We start from the raw sequence: 26,643 nt of genomic DNA, 5'->3' as shown, positions 1-26,643 counted from the left end.
AATCGATCTCCCAATCTGCCAAAAGCAAACGCGTGCGAATTAATTGAAACTATTTTCGTATTTTAATTTTCACAAATAATTTGTACTGTGTACAAATAATTTTCAATCTTTTATTTCGTAAAGAAGGCCAGTTTACAATATATGGAGTAAGCCTGGCGTAAGAGAACCTGACATAAGAAATAAAAGTAACTTATTTCGCTTACATCTTTACTCTAATTCCCCTACATCGGAAATACATTTCTTACACCTACTCTTACTTCTTAGCCAAGCTTAGTCCGCATTGTAAACAGCATTAAAAAATTCAATTGCATTAAACTCAATTTTAAATGATGAACATTCTTTATTGATTTTATGTGATCGATCGTCTCATTTTTAGATTTCTTTTATCTTCTTCTTATTTTGATAGACGCAAATTTTACACGCGTGATATATACCTAGAAAAAAAATTTGTAATACAATATACGAATAAAACTTTATGCCATTTACATTTCACTTTTTTAAGAGAAACATCGAATCAACATAAAAGAATATCTATTGCGAAATATATATATTTAATGGTGATATACACAATTATCTATATATAGAAATACGTGAAAGAATACGAAAGTATCTCAGCTATCGTTAAATGATCAGTCTCTTTCCTATACTAAATTTCTAGAATATTAGGAATTGGTAAGTCACACAACGGCATGTTTTCACATATTTATAGATCTTCTGATTATCCATAATGTAATGCTTCACTCTCTCAATCTGTCATTTCTTCTTTGTCATTTGTCAATCTTTCTTCATTATCTGATGAATATGTTTCGTCTAAATCACTATTGAAACTACTTTCCGATTCCTCTCTTCTTCCTCTTCTATACTCGGAATAATTGTATCCAAACAGATTTGTATTTTCATCTCTTTTAGACCCGTACAAGTCTTCGTCGGTTTGATATACATCGAAATAATCATCTGAATCGGAATTAGAATCGCTAGAACGATCGGGATCTGTGTCAGGATAATCATTTCTCCAATTTGATTCTGAATTAGAATCTGAGGATTCGCTTTCATGTTCAGAATTTGTTTCTGAATGTTCAGGTCGCCATACCATTATATTATCGCTTTCAAACCATATGTCTTCACAGGTTTGAGCATAATATAAATCATATACAAAATCCTCAATATCCTGAAACATATATCTATTTGTTTATATATATATATATATATATATATATATATATATATATATATATATCATATAGCGAATTCGATTGGGTACATTAGTGCGCACCAGTGCGCACTGAGTACTCCTTCTCTTATTTCTATCGACATTGGTAAAAGTGAGACAGACGATACTCAGTACGCACTGGTGCGCCCAATTGAATTCGCTATTATTCAAATTTTGTTCTACAGAATAACAAATACATTCTGATACACGAAATAGTTTCAGCATATTTAAAATAAATAAATATAACTTAAATCCATTTTTTTTAATTTATTTATAAATTAATAACAAATGTTTGATATAATTATTTTTCAATTATATCTTTCTTTTATCGCTAACTTTTATCTTAAAATCTCAAGCCTCAAGCTAATGATAAAAACAAAAACTTATATAATTGAAAAATAATAGCATCAAATGTTTGTTATGAATTAATAAATAAAACAATAAAACTGAATTTCTATTCATTCTAGATATACGAAAATTTCTTCACCAGAATCTGCTACTATACTTTCAATTTATTATTATCTATTATATACAAATATATTTTAATAAATTATTTCTGGTATACTCTATCTCTTTTATATCATTTTTATACAATTTTAATAAGTTTGATTATATTTAATTTTTTTTATTTATCTTTTAAAAAATTCCTTTGTTCTTGCTTTATCTTTCTTATTTGTTTTTAATATATAAAGTTAATTTTTTTCTGTCTTTATTACAATATACATATTGCATATACCTATGTGCAAATATCTTTTATAAGAAAAAATTAATATTTAAAAAATATATATAATATATATATATATATATATATATATATATATATATATATATCAACAATTTTGACAGCGACCGCCGAATAAATCAAGGTATACATCACTTATGCCCGATTCCACCAATGTAGATTAACTTTAATCTCGGTTCAACTTACTCTTCATTTTTTTCTAATTCTAAACTCTTCGCAACATACATCAATATCAAAGTCATAGCTAATTTTCTAAATGATTAAAAATTTTAATTTTATATTTATATATTGCTTGCCTCTTTTTCTTCTGTAATTTCATCTGCCGGACGAGAAATGCTCCAGGAATCTTCCACATCTATGAGAGTCATCCATTTATTCTTAAACTCCTCTACATGCGATATATCCAAAGACCGTTGACAGTCAGTGACTTTGTATCTTCCTTTCACAGAATCATCATCTACCCATTTAGGTATCTTTTCCAAAATATTCGCAGGACAATTGCTCTCGCACGTTCGCTTGACACCAACTCTGACGCTTCCGGCATCCATTTTAGGTAGAGCTTTAGCCACATGGCTTGTGACATCCTCAGTCTGAAATTAATATCCGATATTCATTTCTCGTATTTTTTATTTTTGTGATTCAATGATATTGATGTTAACGGTATTTAATAATGCACAGTGAATATTTATCAAGGTTGAAAAGTTACTTCAGAAAAATAATTTGTTGCCGTTACTCCTTATTCATTAAAAAAAAGTAATTCATTATTATTATTGTTACTATATACAAGAAGCAATGAGTCGATATAATTTTCATGCTTTTTCATCAAATTTTGAAGATTTTTTTTTTTAGAACTTGGTTGTGCCCGTTCTATATATGGAATATAATAGATACATGTGTGCAAAATAACGATAAAGGTAATAATTACAGAATATCTATTAAAATGTTGCAAAAAAGATCTACAGAGAATTCCTGAATTTTACAGATATGTTTATTAAAATAAATTCCAGATAAAATTAAAGAATTCTTAAATGCAACTTTGAAATAAATTTATTTGATGATATATTTTTTAAATGTTTGATAATTATAAAAAAGCTATTTAATATTAACTTTGGCTTAATCATTCTAAGAAGACATTGATATTTCTTTTTAAAAACTGACAAGATCGCATATCAATATATACAATGTACATGGATAGTGATTAATAATGGTTAATTTGATGAATGATTGGCAAATTATTGAAATTATTGAAATTAGTTTGCATTATAAAACCAAAATTATCAAACATTTTTTCTGAAAAAGACAAAATTTAAATTTAAAGATAGTTTTAACAAATTCTCTGAATTGCAATAAAATTTCATGATATCCCCTAATAAAAAGAAATTTTTTGAGAATTTCAAATTTTTCCAGAAGGATAAATATTCTAGGTTATTTTTATTACAATTATCCCAAAAATATAATTACATTGCCATTATTAGTATTAATAGAAAAATATAATATCATTATTAACTTGTTACTAAAAAAAAGGAACTATAATAGTAACAGCATTGCGAGTAAGATATTTTTTTACTCTGATATTTGTTAATAATACTAAACACTTTATGAATATTCCTTATTCATTTAACTATTATTACTTTGCTTGAATACTCTTTTTATTTCATTATTATTATTAAATATTACTGCTATTAAAAATAAAACAATGATACATATTTCTAAAACATTAAAGTAAAATACTAATTAGAAATTATATAAAACATCTATATAAAATCATAGTACTAGCTTTTTAGAAACAATTCTCCATGCGCTCCATTTTTTCTTTTCCTTGTTTCTAAGATAAATTTTACAAAATCTTTCCACTTTTAATCAAATAATCTGATCTAATTTAAAAACTAATATACACTTTCCTAGTGAAATATGTCAGATAACTTTGAGGCTCAATGTTTAAAGGCAATCGAATGAATAAACAGGTTCAAATCTAGTCATCCCTCATATTTACGAGATATTTAATATCACAATTTTCTTTTTTATAATTTTCTGTGGAAACTCATAAAAGATTAAGACTAAGGATTCAGTACAAAGTATTCAAGAATCGAAGAAAAGGATTAATTAAGAACAGATGAGTTTTTCAATTCATCGATTGATTAATCGCGTAATGCGCAAATGCTGCTTTTATAGAGCAAAATTGCATTTGCTCATAATGCGACTTATTAATCGATGAATTAAAAAATTAATACCTAACATAAAAGATTCGGTTAAAATTTGAGATAAAGGTTAGGTTTGAATTTGAGCTATACAACTCGAACGGATAGGTCAAGGCACTGAGTTACTGTAAAAAAAAAAAAAAAAAAGAAGAAGCATAACCGACAGAAGGAAAACGGCAATTAATCGCGGTTAACCGCTAATGAGCTATAAAAATTGTTTGATTTTTCTCACTGGATCTGTAAGAGTGCCGGCGAACTGGAGGATGGTTGGCACAGGCGAGATGTCCGAAAGAGAAGATTCAGTTTTCGGACGTTTGCACGCGATCACCAGGGTATCCAGTGGAACGTCGGTATTCTTACGCTTCACGCGTAAAATCGCGGCCATTCTCGACTATTACGTGACGCAATATCACAATAATATCAAGCCACGATACGAGTTACATTACACACACAGTGTCCACCCTAAACGAGGGATGCGTTCCACTTAACGCCCGCGACGCTCGCAGCGTCCGCAAACCCGTTCCACATAACGACCGAGTGATCGTTGTGATCAGAAACTAGCAATCTAGCATAGACATCTGTGATTGGCTGCGTCCAGCAGAGAAAGCAGATCAGTGCATTGGGTGGCATCCGTTTGACCACGTCCCGATTGACCACTAGCCACTCACAGCGCTTGAACAGTGGAAAAATTCTAGGCACCGGCCCCTGTGAGTGGTCAATCGGGACGTGGTCAAACGGGACTCGTGAGCATTTAGTGATTCTTTACTATGATTGGTTTCCACACTTACGTTTCAACGGCGATCTAAAGGCAAGGACCAATCCTATTGAAAAATCACTGAGCGCTCACTGATCTGCTTTCTCTGCTGAACGCAGCCATTATTTGTTCCGCGATTGTCCGCGATGAGCACGTTTGTCAAGAGCTGTTATATACGTAGCCTGGAAAGAACTCCAAAGAATGTTTATTTGCCGGACAACACGCCAATTTTCGTAGGACGCTCGCCGGAAACCGAAATTACGGACACGAAATGTTCGCGACAACAAGGTCGCGTATCCTTCTCAAATTTATCCTTTTCCTTTATCATTATTTGTCGAATAAGACGAATAGATAAGAGTTTTCCACATGATACTTGAACTCTACATTTCGACAAAGAAAAAGAAAAAAAAGTTATATTCATAAAATTACAAAGAATGAGCAAGAATGATTTTTTTCATTGTTCATTTTGTTCATTGAATTTTAAGAAACTTTTAATAAATCTGTTACAACGTAGAGGTTAAGTTTAATTTTGATGTCTCTAATACACACGATTCTGAATAATTATCCAAAATATGAAAGGAGATTAAAAGTGTATTATTTTATAAAAATTAAAAAGTTTAGGTAATTTAAATTAATACGGGAAATAAAAAATTAACATTTTATCCAGAATATAATAATCAAAATTAATGGAGTGATAATAACAGAATATTGAATTAAATAGTGAATTGTGATATAGTGAATAATTTAGTTTATAGCAATTAATATTCAATTAGTTAAATAAAAAAGTAAATAAGTAAGTTTCCTAAATGAAAAGTTTCTCAAGGAAGTAATATTTAGTTAGCAAAATGTCTTAAAGACTGAAAACTGAGAATGAAGATCAAATTGAAGAAATCTAAGAATTATTTTAATATTTACTTTAACTTTTTTTATTTAAAATAGTTTTATATTTTAAAGACACATATTTTTAAGATTATATTTTAAAGATACATATTGATCTCTTTTATTTGTAAGTTCTTAATGAATGAATATATTATTTATTTTTAATAGTTCGTCTATGTGCAAATTATGCAGAGGCTATTGTCACAATTCAACAAATTGGACCGCATGCTTGTGGTTTTAATGGCTTTAAAACTAAAAAGGATGTAAGATTTGTAGGTAGGCACAATGATCGCTTGGAGTTGCTCTATGGCAAACATGCTTACGAAATTGAATTTAATCCACCACCTAGTCTAGATCATTTTGTATTAAAAAAAAGGTTATACGAGCCAGAAACAGAAGAAATTGAAAATAAAGCGAAAATGTTAAAGTTAGATAATTTTTCTGAAATTTGTTCTGAAGAACTTGAGAATGACCAGCAGTCAGAAGATAGATTATCTTCAAATGATATTCATTCTACTGAAAAAGCATTCAGTACTGATTCTAGTACATCATCTGAACAAAGTAATATCTCAAGTGCAAAGTGGGATAGTATCAGTAATGGAAAATTATTAATTTATACACCACCATCCCTGCCAAACTGTGCAAAGGTAATTTTAAACAATTGAGAGTTATATTAAAGTTTTAGCATAATAAAACTAATTAGTGAATAATAAATCTTTTAGAATGAATACTGTTAATACATAAATTAATTTTATCGATAAGCCAATATTATTGGCAAATATAGAGTAAAAGGATAATACAAAAAAGATTATTGTTAATTTTAAACTTATTTATGTACCTATTTGACATCATAATAAATAAAATTTTAAAGTTAAAATATAAATGCAGATAAATTTTTTCAAACTGTATGTATAACAATATGTATGTATATATGTAAAACATACATGTTTGTAAAAGATTTTTGTGAACAGCAATATTAAAAATGAAAATCTTGTTTTTAGATAGCTGCCTACGATATGGATGGTACTTTAATAAAAACTAAATCTGGCTTGGTATTTCCAAAAGATTGTAATGATTGGCAATTATTATATCCTGATATACCCAATAAATTGAAACAGTTTTATACAAATGGATACAAGATAGTTATATTCACAAACCAAGCGGGTCTTAGTTCTGGTAAAATTAAGATTAATGATTTCAAGCGCAAGATCGAGAGAATCGTACAGAAAATCGGCATTCCCATTCAAGTATGAAGTATGATTATAATTTTTATTGCAAGTTTTTTGTAATATTTTTTCTAATATTTTTTGTATTATACTTTTCAGGTTTTTATTGCTGTAGGAATGAACATTTATAGAAAGCCAACAATTGGTATGTGGGAATTTTTGGAAAAAGAGGTACAAATAGGCGTTATGAAAAAATAAAATTACATATTGTAGTATTTTCTTTATTTTTATATTATCTTTTAGAATTCCTTATACGAAGTCTATTTTTCTTATCGAAGTTTATTTTTTTTTGTTGATTTACTTTGTGTTACTTTATTATATACTTTAAGACATAAACAAATTTTAATTCTATTATGTCTTTATTTATTATTATATTTTGATAGATTTTTTTAATGTTTTAATTTCTGTCTGTATGATTCCATGATGTTATAGAAGAACGGAGGTATTGCAATTGATAAGGCTATTTCATTGTATGTTGGCGATGCTGCTGGCCGACCGAAAAATTGGGCACCAGCAAAGAAGAAAGATCATTCAAGTGTAGATAGATTAATGGCACTAAACTTGGGTATCAAATTCGAAACGCCCGAGGAACATTTTTTGAAACATAAAACGGCGCCTTATCAACTACCCAAGTTCAATCCGAAAAGTTTGCCGCAGACTAACGATGTGTGTAAACCCGCGGATGCGAAATTAACACTGAAACAACAAGAGGTAGCTAACAATATTAACTTTTGAATATAAAATCATTTGATTTACGAAAAAAATTTTTTTCATATCTTATTAACAGGTAGTACTTATGGTTGGCAGTCCAGGTTCCGGAAAATCGCATTTTGCAAAGAATTATCTAAAGGAATACAAATATGTCAACAGAGATACTTTAGGCAGTTGGCAAAAATGTATCGCCGCAGTTCAGCAATATTTGATTGAAGGAAAAAGCATAGTTGTAGATAATACCAATCCTGATCCAGCTTCGAGACAGAGATACATAGACATAGCTAAGAAGCGCAATATTTTAGTCAGATGTTTCGTCATGACGACAAGTATAGAACATGCGAAGCATAATAACAAAGTAATTCATATCAATATTTTATAATGATTTTCATAACGAACAAATTTTTTGAAAAGTCTAGTCAAATTATTGTGTTACAGTTCCGCGAATTGACTGATCCAAGCCACATTCCAATCAACGAAATTATTATAAATTCCTATGTGTAAGTAAAATTTAGATATATATTTTGTATTCGTCATATTTCTCTAAAATTCTATATCGTAACTTTAATTTTGGGCTTTCTTTTATCAAGATAAATTTTTGCCAATTATTAAAACTTAAATAGAAATTCGAGAGAAAAAAGCCAAAAATAGATAAGACAGCTTGATTTTGCTAAGAAAAGATTTTGTGTCGATCGATGTATAATATTAATGTTAACAATAATTTTATATTTTGTGCGCAGAAAAAATTATGTGCCACCAACTTTAGAAGAAGGCTTTAAAGAAATAGTGGAAATCAATTTTGTTCCAAATTTTAATAATGAGAAGGATCGAAGACTCTACGAAATGTATTTACTCGAAAGTTGAATCCTTTTCAAATGATCATATGAATCTGCCATAGTATTCACTTCATTTTCAATGTAATAATGTCAACAATAAAAATATTTATTAGATTATCTATTGCAAATATCAACTATTTAATTATTTACAGCTGTAAAATTTGTAAAAGATAAGTCATTTTCTTATATGATTCTTTAAATTTAAATATCTGCAATTTTGAATTTTTTAGATCGATTATTAACTAAAGTTTTGATAAAAAGACAGGCATAAATATTGATTACAAAAGATTTATTCTTTATTTATGATATTTTAACAATGAAAAAAATCTTTTGATATTTCTTAAAGTTTAAGAAACAACTATATACGCATTTCTTTATTTCCTTTATGTTTAAAACACTCTATACAATCTTATATCTATGAATACATCTTTATTATTAATATTGATTTATTATTAATATTGATTTGATTATTAATGTTGATAATTACAGAATTCTGTGTTTTTATTTGATTTTATTTGATTTTATTTTCGACATCGATTCAAATCTGGATGAAGTTTAATTATTACAACGCATATGTTGGTCAGAACCTTGTCAAACTAAAAATCCCAGTAAAGCTGTTAAATATTACAAGCTGTTAAGATAAAAATATAGTAATATCTTGAGAGACGAGCAATTTTGCAATCAAGATCGCGATTCCTTTTATCTGAAAAAAAAAAATTAAACTAACAATTTCTTGTGGACTGGAGCCAGATTCGGCCTCCAATAGAAAGTTTTTCAAATTCTTTACGCGAAGAATTTGTTAGGAGGCACCCTCCAGTTCTTTGATCGAATGGTAAACGATGATTGCGTGTCACGTGATGTTGCGAGAGCGGCGCGACGCTCAATACGGTCTCAGTGTCCGCGCAGACGTCGTCGTGGTTGGTTGTTCTTCTCGTTACTTCGTTACATGAGTAAGCGTGTATGCGTGTACGAGTTTGTGCAATGGATTCGCGAGCAAAAACAGAAGGGCTGAAAAATCCAGTCGCGTGACGAAGAAAGGATAAAGTGAGTACGGCACAAGTGACCGAGATCTTTAATCGGGGCCGAAAATTAAAAATGGGAAGCCCGACCGGTCAAGCTCAAGATCTGTGATGCTTCGAGATGATACGGCGAAATTAGATTTCTGATCAATCCTTGATCTTCGCGGAGTCTGTCAAAAATAGTCATGTTATTTGTCGCCATACTATGAAATACGACAAATTCTCTTCGGCAAATTGTAGAATGATGGTCCGGGAAAACGCGGTTTAACCGTGCACGTTACAGACACTCGTAATTGATAAATTTAATGCAGTGTAGAAACCATCCTTAACCTCTTTAAAATTCTTAAAAATAAAATTGTTTACATTTGTAGATTGAAATAATAACATAGAGCGTTATGAAAAAAAAAAGTATTTAAAACCCCAAATATATATATATATATAAAACTCTAAATATAATTCCATTTCAATATATTCAAAATTTGCAAGAAATTTGAAATTTTTTATTGTATATTTTCGAGCCAACAAAGACACGTTTGCCTTCGCACGGGGTTCGCACGTGATGATTTCTGAATAAGCTGATACAGAGTTATTTGTTAATCGTAGTGTATATGACTGTCCGAGTTCTTTCTATCTGTTGTTATTCAACGTATTTGCTTTCCACGCATTAACTCTCTTAACATTTTGCTGAATTCTTTCACGCTACCTAGCGGCGAAAAGCCTCCATTCTTTAGCACATCGTTCGAATCTAAGCGCAAATTGAATTGTTTTTGATTCGTGAGAATCTCTCTCAGTTGCAAATACATATTTCCAAAAAATTGCGTGTTCTCACATTCATATTTCTCCTTCTCGGCAAGAGTCGCTCCACTGTCTCGTTCACAGTTTTTAAGAGATGAGCACGATTGTCATCCCAGATTTCATTCTGAAATGAAGAATTTGTAACAATTTGTTTTCGTTTCAATGATTTTTCCGCGGATGCTTAAAACGATATTGGGACAATATCTCCCGGATAATTTTGGCTCCTAAATTGTGAGATTACTCTTCAGAAAAATTACATGAATACATTTTCGCTGCTCCAAAGACTCGCTTATTTATGTGCGCGAACGCATGAGTCACGGCTGTGTGTGTGTTTCAGTAAAGATTACATATCACCCTATCTGAACAATTGACCCAACGTTTCACAAGTTAGCCGTCAATAAAGAACAATGCGCCTTTGACAATGTTTTTAATTCATCTCTTAACTAGGTTTTTTTTTTTTAGTGTGCGCAAGCGACGTCGTGATATGAAGTGTATTTTGTCGCTTCACTCGAAATATACACATATATGTGTAAACTATGAAATATTAAATATATTTTTGTAATACCCGTAAATTAATGAAATGATTCAAATAATCGATGCTGATGAAATTCGTAAAATGATGCACCCAAGCTTTAAAGCTGCGATATCCGATGCTAAGTTAAAGATATTCAAATGAGCAAATGTATATGTATTTAAATTTGAATGAATAGAGAGATTTTGCCTTATATTTAATATTCTGTGATATAAATCTATTGATATTTCATCCTTGTCGTCATTTGATATTTGCTATGCTTACGTATATTTCTTTATCGTTCCAAGTACTATATATAACAGTATTAAGTTACGTTTCTACGAACGATTTATTCAAACGTTAAGACAATTCCTCTAGTGTACAACTTTCGATGTTTTTTTTTTTTCCGCCACAGATACACCTTCACCTTGTGTTTATACAGTAGCTTTCTTCCCGATCGATACGGTTTTACTAATGAACTTTATTATTGATTCTCTTGGATCACGATGAATTTATGATATTCTCTGATCGCATTATTTTAAAAATAATACAAGAAAGAATTTTAATATATTTGTAGCACTTATTGTAATTATCATAATCAGCGATTTGTTAATTGTAATTAAATCCATCGGGGTGCCGAGACCCCCCCATAAAATCCACTTGTATACGTCCCTGCCCGGGGAACGATTCCACGATACATTCGCGAGTCACGATTCTATTAAGGAAACTGCCGTATTATATAATTCCGTTACTACTTCGTGCCCATGGCCACCAATTATTCTTTAACCATAGATCCAACAACTCGACATATATATATATATATATATATATATATATATATATATATATGTCGTTGTCATGTTTATATTCGCTTATATTCTTTTGGACGTCATCCGAACTCAGTGTCAGGTCGCGCTAATATTTTTGGTTTTGCATTAATCTTGGAGATCATGTTCCATATGTAATAGATAATACGCTTAAAAAGAAGACGAAAACGCATAATCTCAGATCGAGAAAAAGCATAATCTCAGATTTCAGTCAGATAAATCTGCTTTTTCCGTGAGATATAATCAGATTACCTACCCCGGTTATCTAATCAGCAAGGACGGTATTCGACCGAGCGCGGAAAATATCAAATCGATCGTTAATTATCTCGTTTCGCATAATATCAAAGAAGTTCAGCGCTTTGTCAGACTTGCAAGCTATTTCCGAAGATTTATCCCACGATTTTCGATCATAGCGAAACTTTTACACACACACACACACACACACACACACACACACACTCTCTCTCTCTCTCTCTCTCTCTCTCTCTCTCTCTCTCTCTCTCACACACACAAAATATTAAATGTGGTTTTTTTTTTCTATAAAGTGATACTGTTTATTAAAATATTGATTTTTATTCTCTCTACGAGAGAAAACTAATCGCGTAAAACTGGTAGAACTTTGATAATGACGTTTATGTATATAGCATTATCGTTTATCTTGATTAAATAGTCATCAAGTAGTGCATATAAATATTCTATCTTAAATTTACTTCTAATCTATAATTTTTAATAATTTTTTCTATAATCTATAATTTTATATAATTTTAGAATTCTTTAATTCCTTCATAATTGTTAATTTAAATATTTTTCAATTTTTAATTTTCAATTTTAATTAATTCAATGTTTTTTTTTTTAGTTTTACCGTTAATCTGTAACGTAGAAATAAGAAGCTAATTGAACAAATTAATGGCAAACATGCATATTAATTATATTTTATTATTTTATAGATAAATGTGAATTACATAGCATAATGTTGCGAATGTACGATCTTCTATGTTATTTGAGAAGTGACACAGTAAGCAAATAAATTGCGTGTTAACCAGATAAGGCGGGAACGGTGGAATCAAATGATACAGGTTTTTTTTTTTTTTACAGATAGACATACCCGAAGAGTCATTTGGATTCTGGACAAGTTGATCGTCTTTGTTTTATTAGAAAAGAGCTCGTCACTAAAGCGCACATTTTTTCTACCGAAGCACAACTGTTTTTTCTATCACAGACGGAATTGCAAACAATTTTTTACTAGCAGAAGAGATTCAGTAAATCAAGGTATCAAAATTATTATTTCCTAGAAAATATTTAGAAAGAAATAGAAGATTATTTCCTAGAAAAACCTTGTGCTCAAAATAATTATTATTGTTATATAATAATCGAAGAATAATCTCAATTACAATTATTACATGTAATTGATTTGTTAAATAAATGTAATAATTGTTATTTATAAAAATTGTTAGGAGGCTTCGTAGACTTTTTGAAAATTGGGAGAAGTCAATTTGAATACGATCGTGAGGCCAGGTAGTGAATTACACAGTGTAGCTGATAATACGAATGTGAAAGGAAACTTTCGATAATTTACGAAGAAAGGATACGCTATAATCATATTATAATAACTCGTTAAAAATATAGTGCAGAAATTTTTTTATTTAAGAAGAAATGATCCTTCAACGCGCCTAACAGAAGCGTCGAAATGTCAATCACCTTATAAATTAATCGATCGCTTATAACTGTAATCAAAGTGATAATTCACGGCGAGTTAATGCTGCGTGTAAGGACCGATGGATTCAACGAAGATCAGATCGAAGCCAAATCCGCGAGAAAAGGCAAACATCATATCGGTGTTGCTGTGGTGGTGAGTTTTCTGGTTCATCAGATTTTCCTTTGACGAAGAAATTTTTCCAGTTCTTCACCGAATATAGAGGGTGTTCATGCATTTGAGTACTTGAAAATATCCGTCTTAAATATTTGAATATTCAGAGATTTACGAATTTTTGGCTATTTGAATATTAGATACCTGAATATTAAAATATTTGGATACTGGAATATTTAGACATTTGAATACTGGAGTATTTGATATTCAATCTAAAAGATTTCAATGATTTAGACAAATATTTAGACTTATAAAATATGAAAAATATCTAGATTTATAAATATTCGCAAATTCGAATATTTGACATTTGCATAAAAATTTTGACCTAAAAATAATACTACGTTTAAAAGTATCCAGATATAAAAGCAGCAAATTCAAAATGATATTTTATGGCAAAGTGCGTGCTGTGTTCGTACTGTTTAAAATTCGCCTTTACTTGAAATTAGTTCTTATCTTCACGCAAATTTGCTTTATCTTTAAAGATGATGCTGCTGATTTCGTAGAGTTAATATAATAAAAGCGCGTTGTCATATCGTGAAATTGCACAAAGTTATTTTTAATTCCTCAGTATAAACCTCAAACTTGACGTATTCTTATTTTTAAGTATATTGTATTTAAGTAAATTGTCTGTAATCTAAGACAATTCGAGTTGCAGTTGAATATTTAATTTTTAATTTACGCGAATCACTTCAAATCAAATTAGGTGGACCATCACTTTATTCAAGACAGGATACAGGAAAATTTTAGAATCAGAGGATTTGTATGATCCCCTCAAGACTGACCGATCGAAACTACTCGGAGATCGATTAGAAAAGTTAGTACCGAAAGTTAGTACCGATTATATTTAAAGACGATAAGAAAGAAAGAGAAGGAAAGAATATATTTGCGAATTTTTTTTCTCTTTTTGCATTTTTTTCCTTGGAATAAAAATTATAGTAGCGTATCGGTATGCTTGCAGACGATGGAGAATCGAGCTAGAAAATTCGAAGAAATGGAAACGCAGTCCAAGTCTGTTAAGGACCATTTTCCGCACATTCCTTTGGGAGTACTTCCTACTAGGACTAATACAAATACTCAACGAATTAGTGCTAAGGTACTCGCTAACGTCCATGTCTCCGTAAAGCTTTTTTGTACTTTGCTTCTTTCAAAATTTAATAAAATTTAATAAAAAAGCATTCCTTTTTATTCGATCAAAGCTGATGCAATTGGTTACAATAAATAGACTTGCTGTTAATTATCATCTCCTTTATAAAATTTCTTGAATTAAATTATTGAGTAAAGATATATTGATAAGACATATCTCCATATATTTTGAGATTTAACTGTCTGTACATAGCAATTTGTAGATGAATTTGCTCTCTTATCATTTTACGTTTGCGTTTAGATGATGAAGTATTATACAGTATAGTTGTTGACGTTAGACAATCTCATACTGACTGAATTGTATGGATAAAACTTCAAACGAAGGAGAAAAATATCTAGAGATATTTGTAAATGAGACATTTATAAATGTTAAAAAAATTTGAAACAGAAGATACTTTTATCGTATCTGTATTGTAAGTTTTGATATAACTGTACAATGTGATTAATGTAACTAATAAATAATGTAATAACAATTATAATAATTGTAATAGTAATAATTACCTAAGATGTAAAATAACACGCAGTAATGACGTGTAAAAAATAATGCGCAAAATTTATTCAACAGATTAGGGACACCGTTACTGCTAGGAGGTCTTCTACGCTACTTCCGGAAAGATTCGGTTGAACTGTACGAAAATGCTCTATGGTACGGAGCAGGTATTTGTATAACGACCGGTATGAACGTGATAAGCGGCAATCAGGCGATTTTTGGTGCTTTTCACGTGGGTGCGAAAGTTCGTATAGCTGTCTGCTCTGTGGTATATAGAAAGGTTAGTCAATAATTGAAATAATTTATTGAAGAAATTCCAACAAAGCAGGAACTAAAATGAATTACATCTGAGAAGCATGTCTATAATAGAGTTCCATATATTTTAATTATTTCAAATAAATACTTACTACTGAAAATACTACTGAAAAAGAAAAAGTAAGGATTATAATAAAAAAGAAGAAAAAAAAAAAGAAAAACCCTACGACGAAAGAAATTAATTTTTAAACTTTTTTAATTTCTTTTAAAAAAAACTCTTTAAAGCTTTTGAAAGACTAAGTCTCAGTATTATGATCAAGTCAGTTTTCAACGAGCACGTCTATGATATTAAAACGTTTACGAGTTAAATGTTTTCTTCGCGCTACATGTCAGCGTTTCATTTTTCAGATTATATAACGGATTATGTTCCGTATTTATTTTATAGGCTTTGCGTCTGAGCAAAACCGCACTAGGCGAGACAGCGCCCGGGAAAGTGGTTAATTTAATGGCCAACGATGTCAATAGGTTCGATCTTGTCTCTATCCTTATTCATCACATGTGGTCCGCACCTCTTTCCACTTTGATCGTGGCTTATATTCTGTATCAAAACGTCGGTTATGCTGGTCTCATCGGTATCGTTGCAATCTTCATAGTTGTGCCGATTCAATGTGAGTCTCACATAACCAGATATTTTTTTTGGAAGTCTGGAAGAATTTTAGATTATCTTTATTCACTCACAAAAAATGTAAATTAAGAATATTATCTTCGATCTTGGCAATAAGTCTTTTTTTTTTGCGGACGTTCACCGATTCCTATTCTGACGATTTCAGCCTATACCGGCAAGCTGTCGTCGAAGTTCCGCCTCCAGACGGCTATCAAGACGGACGAGCGAGTTCGTCTAATGGACGAAATTATTTCCGGAGTGCAGGTGATTAAAATGTACGCGTGGGAGAAGCCGTTCTGTGCCATGATTGAACTGGCGCGTAAGTTCGAGCTTCGGGTGGTCACTAAGAGCTCGTACATCCGCGGCGTCTACATGACCTTCAATCTTTTCACAACTCGGATGGCGCTTTACTGTACTCTCATTTCCATGCTGATGTTCGGCAACGATCTAACCGCTGACAAGGTGTTCGTTGTTTGTTCCTTCTTCAACATCCTTGCGCACACCATGACCGGCATGTTTGTGCGTGGCTTCGCCGAGTTGGCCGAGTGTATGGTGGCCATACGCAGACTTCAAAGTTTTCTCATGCTTGAAGAGTTCCAGGGTAGCAACGTGATTGTTTCTAAGGTTTCTTCCGCCTACGTCAATATTAATTCGAATCTTAGACGAGCTTCTAAACAAGATCCGCCCTATATCGACGACGATGTTGCGGAGAATCTTGAAGAGGAGAATCTGGATGAAAATAACGATCATAGGAAACATAATGGCCTGGTGGTTGTCAGCGACTTGCTAAAAAACACTTCCAATCTTGTTGGAGGTAAAAATTCAATTCAATAAACTTGGAAAAGAATATTTTATGATTTAAATAAATAAATATATAAATATATAAATTCAAATCAAATATATAAATTAGGGATAAATTTATTGGATAACCAAATATTACCTAGTAATTATAGGAAAAGATTGAAAAAATGAATTAACCGTTTTTGTTTCTTGAAATAAAAAAGATGATTATAATAAACATTATATGTATACGGCGTTACAGTAACATACGGGAATATGAAGAGTTGCTTACTCGTGCAGGAATACAGAATTGTTCACAGTTTAATTAGGCTTTGACATAATCAATTCTATTAAAACTTGAGACTACAAATTTTATTGGAAAAAGGATGTGCAAATGGTTAGGTATGCTGAAGCCTATTCAATTGTGAACAGCATCTGTACGTCTGCAATCTGTCATACTGCCTACAATATGTGTTGCAATACCCTATAGATTTTACTATTTCCCAAATTAAAATTTATTCTTTTCTATATCTATAATATATTATGCACACATACACATGATTCTTCTTAGAATATTCGAATCTTTTTTTAAACTATTAAATCTAATATAGACAATGTTGTAAAAATATTCGAAAGATGTTTGCTATCTCAAATTTGATATATTTACATATTAAATTTTTGAAGAAAAAAGAAGTAATCTTAACAAAATAATAACTTAAAAAATATCAAAATAAAATTCTAATTTTTCAATGTCTTTTATAAATTTTTTAATTTTTTTGAAAATATCTTCTTCAAATTCTTCAAAAATTTTATAACATATCTTGTCCTATCTAAATATTTTCGACATTTTCTTTATATTTATTTTTAAATCGAGAAATTTAACTTTCAACGAAATTTTACTGTTTACAGACAAGAAGCGGTTACCTATGTATGACAATTGGGCCATTAATATGATTGACGTAACTGCCAAGTGGGAGATAAGACAATCAGAGAACACCCTGGAGAATATCAACTTGCAAATAGAGAAAGGCAAGCTCTATGCGGTAATCGGCATGGTGGGCAACGGCAAGAGCTCCTTCTTATCCGCGATTCTAGGCGAGATTACCTTGACGGAAGGTCAGGTAAAAGTCAATGGTGGTATCAGTTATGCCAGCCAAGAGGCCTGGGTCTTCGGTGCTACTGTCCGACAGAATATACTCTTCGGACAGCCTTACGAGCGTCAACGATACCAGAAGGTGGTCAAGGCTTGTGCTTTGCTGCATGACTTCAAGCAGTTTCCGCAAGGCGATCAAACTGTCGTAGGTGAACGAGGAAGTTCTTTGTCCGGAGGTCAAAAGGCTAGAATTAACTTGGCCAGAGCTTTATACAGACAATCGGATATATATCTGCTCGATGATCCTCTAAGTGCGGTGAGTGATTATCAAAAAAGTTAATATACTTTAATATTTTTTTCAGATGTGTCGTATCAAGGTGAATTTTATGAATAAAAATAATCTAGTATTTTTCGTTTTGAATATAAATCTTGACGAAACATTTTTTGTTTAAAATTCTAGGTTGATGCACATGTCAGTAAGCATTTGTTTCAAGAGTGTATTCAAAGATATCTGGCTGGTAAAACGAGAATCCTGGCGACGCATCAGCTACAATATATAAAAGGAGTAGACGCTATTTTACTGCTCGAGCAAGGAAAAATAAAATATTTCTCGCATTATCAGGATCTACTGGAATTTCGACCCGAGTATAGACTACTCCTGGCAGCGGAAAATGAGGCAAACGATGACTCGTCCTTAGAGAAAAGCATAAGTTTAAGACGACAATTTTCCTCCTCAAGTAATAGAGTAAGTGAAAATATAAATGTCTACAAAATTACGAAGAAAAATGAAAGAGATAGGAAAAACAAATTTTCAAAATATTATAACTTTTATTTCTGTTTTAAATTGTTTTTAAGACAAATTACAAAAAATAATTCTCTAGAGAAAAATCCTTTATAATAATATAATTAAAAATTTTTGTGTATTTAATATTATAATGAATAATATCTAAATAACGAATGCAAAGAGAAATGAATATTACTGAAGATAATATTTTTTCAACAGAATCGAACTCCAGAAGCCAGCAGTGATGATACAGATGATGAAGATGAAGATGAAGATTCCAAAAAATTGAACCAAAAAATTGATGGTCTCGAGAGGACGTCGCGTGGCCTCGTAAAGGGTCCTATATTTATCAAATACTTTCAAACCGGTGCCAACTTATGCATAGCTTTTATCGTTTTACTTCTGTTCATTGTCACACAATTTATCGTCAGCTTTAACGATTATTTTGTACCTTACTTGTGAGTATATTACTACATTAGTTAAAGAAACAGTCATTTCCTGTAGAAATAATTATTTATTACATATTACATATTATATATTTTTTTATAACATTGCCAATTTTCAGAAATCTATTAATTTTTATATTAAGTTTAATAACGTATGTTTAATATAAATATTTTTATTAGCATTAAGCAAAGTTTTTATTATTTTCTGTTATTTCATTCATTGTCAAATAATTTTTTGTATTAAATTTTTTCAGTGCCAATTATGTGGAAACGCAAAAATATGAGCTTAACATAAATCAAACAGATGATGCTTATACAAACATGACAATAAGTATTGCCAACAAAGGTATATCATCAGTAATTAATTACATCTATGTTTATACGGGCATTGTAATTGGCATTTTTTTCGTCGGCATCACTAGATCGTTGGTTTTCTACAAGACATGTATGACATGCAGTCAACGTCTGCACGATATGATGTTCGGCGCGTTAATTCGTACAGGGATGCGATTCTTCGATACTAATCCGAGCGGTAGAATCCTCAATCGATTTTCCAAAGATATAGGTGCGATCGACGAATTATTGCCCAAGGCAATCTTAGACGCCGGCCAAATGTATATGATGATATTGGGATCACTGATAGTGATTTGTGTAGTTAATCCCATTTTCCTGGTGCCTGTTATATTTATTAGTGGGATGTTTTATTTTATCCGTAAAGTTTATCTCAAGACTAGCAAGAACATCAAGCGATTGGAAGGAATTGGTATGTTATGTTTTTATATTTTTGTTTTTTAAAATTTATTACATTTTTTATTATACATTTTATTTTATATTATTATATATATTTATTTAATATATTATATTTTCTTTATAAATAATTCAAAGTTGAAAATATTTTTTATATATATTTTTTATATATTTTTTATATATTTTTTATGGATATAAGGTATCTTTTTCTGTCTCTATTTCTTTCTTATTACACTTAATTATTATTAGTTATTTCTTTTTGCAAGAAAGGTATTATTTAAATTTATTTATTTATTCTTAAATTTCAATTTTTTTGTATATTTTTATAATCACTCCTTTTATAATTTATTATGTCAAACATGTTCTCAGCAAAATTTCAATAAGAAGTTATTTTTTGAAGATACAGTTTTCTCATAACTGATTTCTTTTATGTTACACAGCACGCTCGCCGGTATTCACTCACTTAAACTCTACATTGAACGGTTTGATGACCATCAGAGCATATTGTGCTCAGGACATACTTAAAACCGAATTTGATAAGCTGCAAGATTTACATACGTCCACGATTTACATGTATATTGTGACCAGCATAGCATTCGGATTCTCTTTGGATGTATTTTGTTTTCTCTTCACTTCGCTCCTTACCTTTAGCTTCTTGCTATTCAATCAATGTAAATACTCACATACAATTCTATTTAACTACGAGCCGATTCCAAATTATTTAACAATCAGTTTTATTTTTAAATACATATTAGGAAAAATGATTAATATTTTTTATGAAAAGTCTATTGATAATTAATCAAATTACATAAAGTTATAAAGAACTATATAAAATTATATATATATATATATATATATATATATATATATATATGTGTGTGTATATAAAGTTATAAAGAATTTTATTTAAAGCAATTGTTATTATTTTTAACAAATTTTTCCTGTTAATATCAAGTAATAATCTGTTTAGATTAAATTTAAATGTAGACTTAAAAGAGATTAATATTAATATATTTTATAAAAAAATATATTAATTTGTTAAAGGGCTCATAATTAAAGATTCATTATTTTATTTGGAGTAAAATGTATACATTCAAATATTGTTATTATTTTTTAAAAAGTCTTCAAATTATACTAGAATATAGAATTATCTAGATCTAAATTATACTAGAATATAGAATTATACCAAAATTAAATAATTTAATGTCTTTGGAAGATTTGAAAAAGACTATTATAAGAAATTTATTCTATATTTATTCTATAAAGAAGAACATTGCGATTAAAGATCTAACTGAAACATCTAAGAATACATATAAGATCGAAAACAGAAAAAAAAATTAAATGCATATCTTCTAGCATTTTCTGGTGGAGAAGTCGGTTTGGCCATTACTCAAATAATGGCGATGACCGGAATAATCCAATGGGGTATGCGGCAAAGCGCGGAGGTGGCAAATCAAATGATGGCAGTGGAACGTGTACTCGAATACATTCAGCTTCCGGCAGAACCGAATCTACGAGACCAGGAGGTGTACGTAAAGAAGAAGGATAAAAGGTTGGCATTGCCGTCCAACGCACCCAACACTTGGCCCGATGAGGGTTGTATCAAATTCAAGAATGTTTATATGCGCTATGCAGACGAGGAACCGCCTGTCCTCAAGAATTTAAACATTGTGATCTATCCCGGGGAAAAGGTACGATGTTATGAAAAGAAATTTTGTGTACCAATATTTGACAACTATCAGGAGATTCTGCAGAGGACAAAAAAATGAAAGAAATTTATTTTAAAAGATTGAAGAATCTTAATTTCTCTTGGGAATTCAAGATATTTTAAAAATTATACCGATTTCTTTTTTTCTTAAGATAATTTTATGAAGATTATTAAGAGATAAAAACATTTTTAGTTGTATTCAATTTAATTTTGAAAAGTAAAAATTGTATCACAACGAAGTGAAATAAATAAAGAAAATTATATCTATATTTATTGTTATATATAGATGTAATATAAAATTAGAAATAATTGAGATGTATTAAGAATAATGGGATTATTATACAGATCGGTATTGTGGGAAGAACAGGCGCTGGAAAATCCTCGTTGATATCAGCTTTATTCCGATTAGCGAAAGTGGAGGGAATCATCGAAATTGACGGTACGGACACGGGTTTGATAGCCTTGGAAGATTTGCGACGCAAAATCTCCATCATACCCCAGGATCCCGTTTTGTTCTCAGGTACTCTGAGACATAATCTAGATCCCTTCAACGAATTTTCCGACATGGATTTATGGGAGGCACTCGAAGAGGTTCGAATAATTTCTAATTTAAATATAAAATCGTATTTATAATCGGAAATATAATGTGCTGTGACATCCAAAGATTCAATGGTTTCAAGTCGAGCTTCAAAATCTATCGAGTTATTTAAACTCTCAAATCTACCATTTCAATCTTCTAGAATTCAATGTTTCAAGTTTTAAGGTTTTCAAAATTATACATACACAATTACACATACATTGAATAATTATAGACATTTTATACTATTCTCTTTATAATAATTATTTTTTTATTCTGTTTTTGTATACTGTATTCCAGGTTGAGTTGAAAGAAGCAATTGTTACTTCCGGGAACGGCTTAGAAAGCCGCGTTTTTAACAGAGGCAGTAATTATAGCGTCGGGCAGAGGCAGCTAGTATGTTTAGCGAGAGCTATTTTGAGAAACAATCGTATATTAATGTTGGATGAAGCGACGGCGAACGTAGATCCGCATACCGATGCATTAATTCAACGAACAATCAGAAAGAAGTTTGCAACGTGCACGATGCTCACAGTGGCGCATCGATTGAACACTATAATGGATAGCGACAAGGTCCTAGTGATGGATAAGGGTCACATGGCTGTAAGTATGGGAAAAACTAAGCTAATATGGCTGTAAGATGGGAAAAACTATGTGGGAACTAGATGGGAAAAACTATGTGGGAACTAAATGGGAAAAACTACGTGGAATTAAATGGAAAAAACTATGTGGGAACAAGATGGGAAAAACTATATGGGAACTAGATGGGAAAAACTATGTGGGAACTAGATGGGAAAAAACTATGTGGGCGTTAGATGGGAAAAGCTATGTGGGAAGAAAATGGGAAAAATTATGTGGGAATTAGATGGGAAAAACTATATGGGAACTAGATGGGAAAAACTATGTGGGAAGAAGATGGGAAAAACTATGTGGGAACTAGATGGGAAAAACTATGTGGGAAGAAGATGGGAAAAACTATGTGGGAAGAAAATGGGAAAAATTATGTGGGAAGAAGATGGGAAAAACTATGTGGGAAAAACTATGTGGGAACTAGATGGGAAAAACTATATGAGAACTAGATGGGAAAAACTATGTGGGAACTAGATGGGAAAAACTATGTGGGAAGAACATGGGAAAAACTATGTGGGAAGAAGATGGGAAAAACTATGTAGGAAGAAAATGGAAAAAACTATGTGGGAAGAAGATGGGAAAAACTATGTGGGAAGAAGATGGGAAAAACTATGTAGGAAGAAGATGGGAAAAACTATGTGGGAAGAAGATGGGAAAAACTATGTGGGAAGAAGATGGAAAAAACTATGTAGGAAGTAGATGGGAAAAACTATGTGGGAAGAAGATGGGAAAAACTATGTGGGAAGAAGACGGGAAAAACTATGTAGGAAGAAGATGGGAAAAACTATGTAGGAAGAAGATGGGAAAAACTATGTGGGAAGAAGATGGGAAAAACTATGTAGGAAGAAGATGGGAAAAACTATGTGGGAAGAAGATGGGAAAAACTATGTAAGAAGAAGATGGGAAAAACTATGTGGGCGTTAGATGGGAAAAACTGTGTGAACTAGGTAGGAAAAAAAATGTGGGAACTAGATGGAAAAAACTATCTGGGAAGTAGATAAGAAAAACTGTGTGGGAACTAAATGGGAAAAACTATGTGGGAACTAAATGGGAAAAACTACAATTTTTTTTTAATTTCTTCTGATTTTGTATTGCAATTAAAAACTTGCAACTTTGACGGCATAATTGAATTATCAAAAAAATCTTTGTTTCTTCAAATTTGTTATATCATACTTTTATATCATTCTGTTTATATTTTCTGCTAAACGTTTTTTGAAATTTTTATAGAATTTATATCATTTTGTTTTTTTGTTTTTTTTATATCTTTCGCTAAGTACTTAAATTACTTTATTCCTGAAGATAAGTGATAGTCCTTTTGTTTGTTTATTCGTTCATCATTATTTTTATTTCGAAATCTTATAAGAAAACAAGTATTTCCAAGTATCAAAATCTTTTAACTTTTATTTAAATTTTGAAAGCACATGTCGAATTATGAAGAAATTTTTTTCTTGGCATTTTTATTTTGTTTATATTTTCTGTCGACAACTTAAATATTTTATTTAAAATCTAAAATCTAAATTTATATTAAAATCTATAAAATGTCTAAATTTTTATAAAAATATTTTTCCGTCAGCTTAATTGATAGTTATATTATCAAAATAATACCTAATATTTATTTTCATTTCGAACCTTCTCTTGAAGGGATTTCAATTGGATGCAGTTCCCATTTTAGGAACTCACCTGGAAAAAGCTATTAGAAATGCTTGAAATAATCATAATATTACGCGCATCTTTTATTCTGTACAGTTTCCTATACAGTTTTTATTTATAAGAAACAAAACTTTGGCGCTATCTGGCGATGATGCCACATATTGCTTGCAGGTTAATGTTTTATTTAATTACACAATATTTAGTACAATCGAAGGACATATACTATTTTATCAGGATAAATTGTTTCATTCAATTATGTTTGTTTAATCAAATAATATGATTCAGTACAACGAAACAACAACATCTTTATTTAAACATCTTTCTAAATAAATATTTGATGTAAAATTATTATAGCTTGATATTTACTTATTATATTACTTGAAGCAAACAAATGTAAATCACACAAATAGAAATAATAAATATAAAGAAATCTTTTTTCTGTGTAATTGAGTTACAATAAAAAAAATATCGTAATATATATATTTTCCGATTGCCAATGCCGATTTTTTTTTGCAGGAATATGATCACCCTCATCTATTACTGCAAAATAGCCAAAGTCAATTTACTTTGTTAGTAAAGGAGACTGGTCCAGATATGTACGATCAACTAGCCAAAGTGGCGAAGCAAGCCTATTTAAACAAATATAAAGGAACATAACAAAGCGTTGGTGAATTTTGATATATTAATTTCTTGTTAGTTAGATTTCTCAAAGTAAGAAAGGATCATTTAAAGTCCGGAATAGTTACGATATAGAAAAATACATATAACGCATGCAAAATTACGCGCTCAGGTGAATATTACATGCCCAGAAGAACATACTGTCATACTTCGGGACATTGTAGACACGATACGTTGAGTCAAATTATAATATGTGATGTTGAACATAACTAGCATCTAAATCTAAAAAATAGATGTCTAAAGAATAGACTAGATTATATTTTTGTATTGTATTTAATGATGAACACGGCGAGACTTCTTCTCTTCTTTGATCTTATTGGCAAGTCGAGTAAAAATTTCTGTCACAAGTTAAAATTCACAGTATTATTATATATTTTTCTACTCTATACTTTTTTGCGTGCTTTCACAGAAATTATAAATATTTATTAATTCTTGTGATAAAGCGTATGTCGATTGAGGATGAATCAAGGCAGTGAGATTGTAAACATGAAATTGTACGAACCATCGCAAAAAAATGACATCGCAATTATATTACTTAATTATTAGTAAATATTAATGTCATATTAAATCAATGACCATTTAAATAACCTTTCACGAAATTAATATAACTTTGTTCTTTCTTTCGAAAATTAATTGCTTACAGAAAAAAAATGTATAAATTTCTATTTCTACTTATCTTACTAAGATTTTCAAGGCAGAGAATTGTTTATAAAGAAATGAATGGAATAATGAATTTGATTATATTATGTCTAATTCTCTGTCGTGCATTATTTTTATATTAATTAACGAAAACTTGCTTAATTTGTACAGTATTTATTGTGTATCACTATGTTTTTTATGAATAACTATATAGCGCATTATGTTATATTACGATCTTATTGTAAACTATTGCTGGATAGAAATGAAAGAAATATTGAAAAAAAAATGGAGATCGATAATATCGATACATTAAAACCCTTATATCTTTACTCCCTAATCTCTTGCACCCTTACTCTTGTTATTTCTTCTTTATAGCACGAGAAAACAAAGAGAAATGGATGAAATACATACAGAAACCAACTGCCCTAGAAGGACAGACCAATTAAAAAGAATGAATATGGACGAATAAGTGACAAATGAAATGAAAAATTATCTCGTTAATATAATAAATCGTTAATATAATAAAAAAAGTAGGCATGTGAGCTTTTTCGCGAAACATAATAGATCAGATAGAATTTCGGATTCGAGATACCGAACATTCTTTTTCGGTGTACGAATTCACAGACTTCATTTCGATTTTTTTCTTATTAAAGATATTTCGAGGACATCGTTAGATTATAAGCAACGTGTTAACGTTGCAACCGAGAATAAAAGATTTTTTCGGAGTAAGTAAATTTCGAGAATAGATGAAATTTTTATGATGGTTGTGGAAAGATGAAAAATT

The 26,643-nt window shown here is 30.5% G+C and overlaps 3 protein-coding genes across 6 annotated transcripts; 2 read left to right on the top strand and 1 right to left on the bottom strand.

Moving 5' to 3' along the window:
• Positions 1-320: 320 nt before the first annotated feature.
• On the bottom strand, positions 321-4,668 carry fs(2)ltoPP43 (female sterile (2) ltoPP43). Its single transcript, XM_089073596.1, has 3 exons — positions 4,383-4,668; positions 2,249-2,542; positions 321-1,168 (listed from the first exon to the last, which is right to left on the bottom strand). The coding sequence occupies exons 1-3, from the start codon at positions 4,533-4,535 to the stop codon at positions 746-748; spliced, it is 870 nt and encodes a 289-aa protein (XP_088929722.1). The 5' UTR covers positions 4,536-4,668; the 3' UTR covers positions 321-745.
• A 346-nt stretch (positions 4,669-5,014) lies between these two features.
• On the top strand, positions 5,015-8,684 carry PNKP (Polynucleotide kinase 3'-phosphatase). Its single transcript, XM_011637635.3, has 8 exons — positions 5,015-5,192; positions 5,952-6,430; positions 6,785-7,030; positions 7,109-7,180; positions 7,442-7,720; positions 7,797-8,078; positions 8,159-8,220; positions 8,461-8,684. Exons 1-8 carry the CDS (start codon positions 5,051-5,053, stop codon positions 8,582-8,584), a joined length of 1,686 nt encoding a protein of 561 aa, XP_011635937.2. The 5' UTR covers positions 5,015-5,050; the 3' UTR covers positions 8,585-8,684.
• Positions 8,685-9,435: 751 nt separating this feature from the next.
• LOC105426414 (ATP-binding cassette sub-family C member 4-like) lies at positions 9,436-26,032 on the top strand. Of its 4 annotated transcripts, none has more exons than XM_089073582.1 (18): positions 9,436-9,600; positions 12,656-12,723; positions 12,804-12,977; positions 13,163-13,557; positions 14,534-14,668; positions 14,960-15,131; positions 15,284-15,488; positions 15,909-16,131; positions 16,294-16,941; positions 17,817-18,316; positions 18,461-18,745; positions 19,004-19,242; positions 19,485-19,993; positions 20,418-20,648; positions 21,334-21,668; positions 22,031-22,276; positions 22,563-22,865; positions 25,059-26,032. In XM_089073582.1, exons 6-18 carry the CDS (start codon positions 15,085-15,087, stop codon positions 25,197-25,199), a joined length of 3,912 nt encoding a protein of 1,303 aa, XP_088929708.1. In that variant the 5' UTR covers positions 9,436-9,600; positions 12,656-12,723; positions 12,804-12,977; positions 13,163-13,557; positions 14,534-14,668; positions 14,960-15,084; the 3' UTR covers positions 25,200-26,032. The 4 variants fall into 4 exon arrangements, with proteins under 4 accessions (XP_088929708.1, XP_088929707.1, XP_011635934.2 ...); XM_089073581.1 differs by lacking the exon at positions 14,960-15,131 and adding an exon at positions 14,279-14,389; XM_011637632.2 differs by lacking the exons at positions 12,656-12,723; positions 14,960-15,131 and adding an exon at positions 14,279-14,389.
• Positions 26,033-26,643: the final 611 nt, after the last annotated feature.

Source organism: Pogonomyrmex barbatus, unplaced genomic scaffold (genome assembly GCF_055798465.1).
Source record: "Pogonomyrmex barbatus isolate J1 unplaced genomic scaffold, ASM5579846v1 scaffold15, whole genome shotgun sequence".
Taxonomy (NCBI): Eukaryota; Metazoa; Arthropoda; class Insecta; order Hymenoptera; family Formicidae; genus Pogonomyrmex; species Pogonomyrmex barbatus.
Note: the sequence above shows the minus strand (reverse complement) of the source record. Positions and strands in the feature narration are given on the sequence as shown.

Bases quoted from the DNA above. Each gene is read 5' to 3' on its own strand.
- PNKP (XM_011637635.3), top strand. From the start codon at position 5,051: ATGAGCACGTTTGTCAAGAGCTGTTATATACGTAGCCTGGAAAGAACT. The intron at 8,079-8,158 runs GTAATTCATATC...ATTGTGTTACAG, and splicing joins ATGCGAAGCATAATAACAAA to TTCCGCGAATTGACTGATCC. The intron at 8,221-8,460 runs GTAAGTAAAATT...TTTTGTGCGCAG, and splicing joins ATTATTATAAATTCCTATGT to AAAAAATTATGTGCCACCAA.
- LOC105426414 (XM_011637632.2), top strand. From the start codon at position 13,484: ATGGATTCAACGAAGATCAGATCGAAGCCAAATCCGCGAGAAAAGGCA. The intron at 14,390-14,533 runs GTTAGTACCGAA...GTATGCTTGCAG, and splicing joins CTCGGAGATCGATTAGAAAA to ACGATGGAGAATCGAGCTAG. The intron at 16,132-16,293 runs GTGAGTCTCACA...TGACGATTTCAG, and splicing joins CATAGTTGTGCCGATTCAAT to CCTATACCGGCAAGCTGTCG.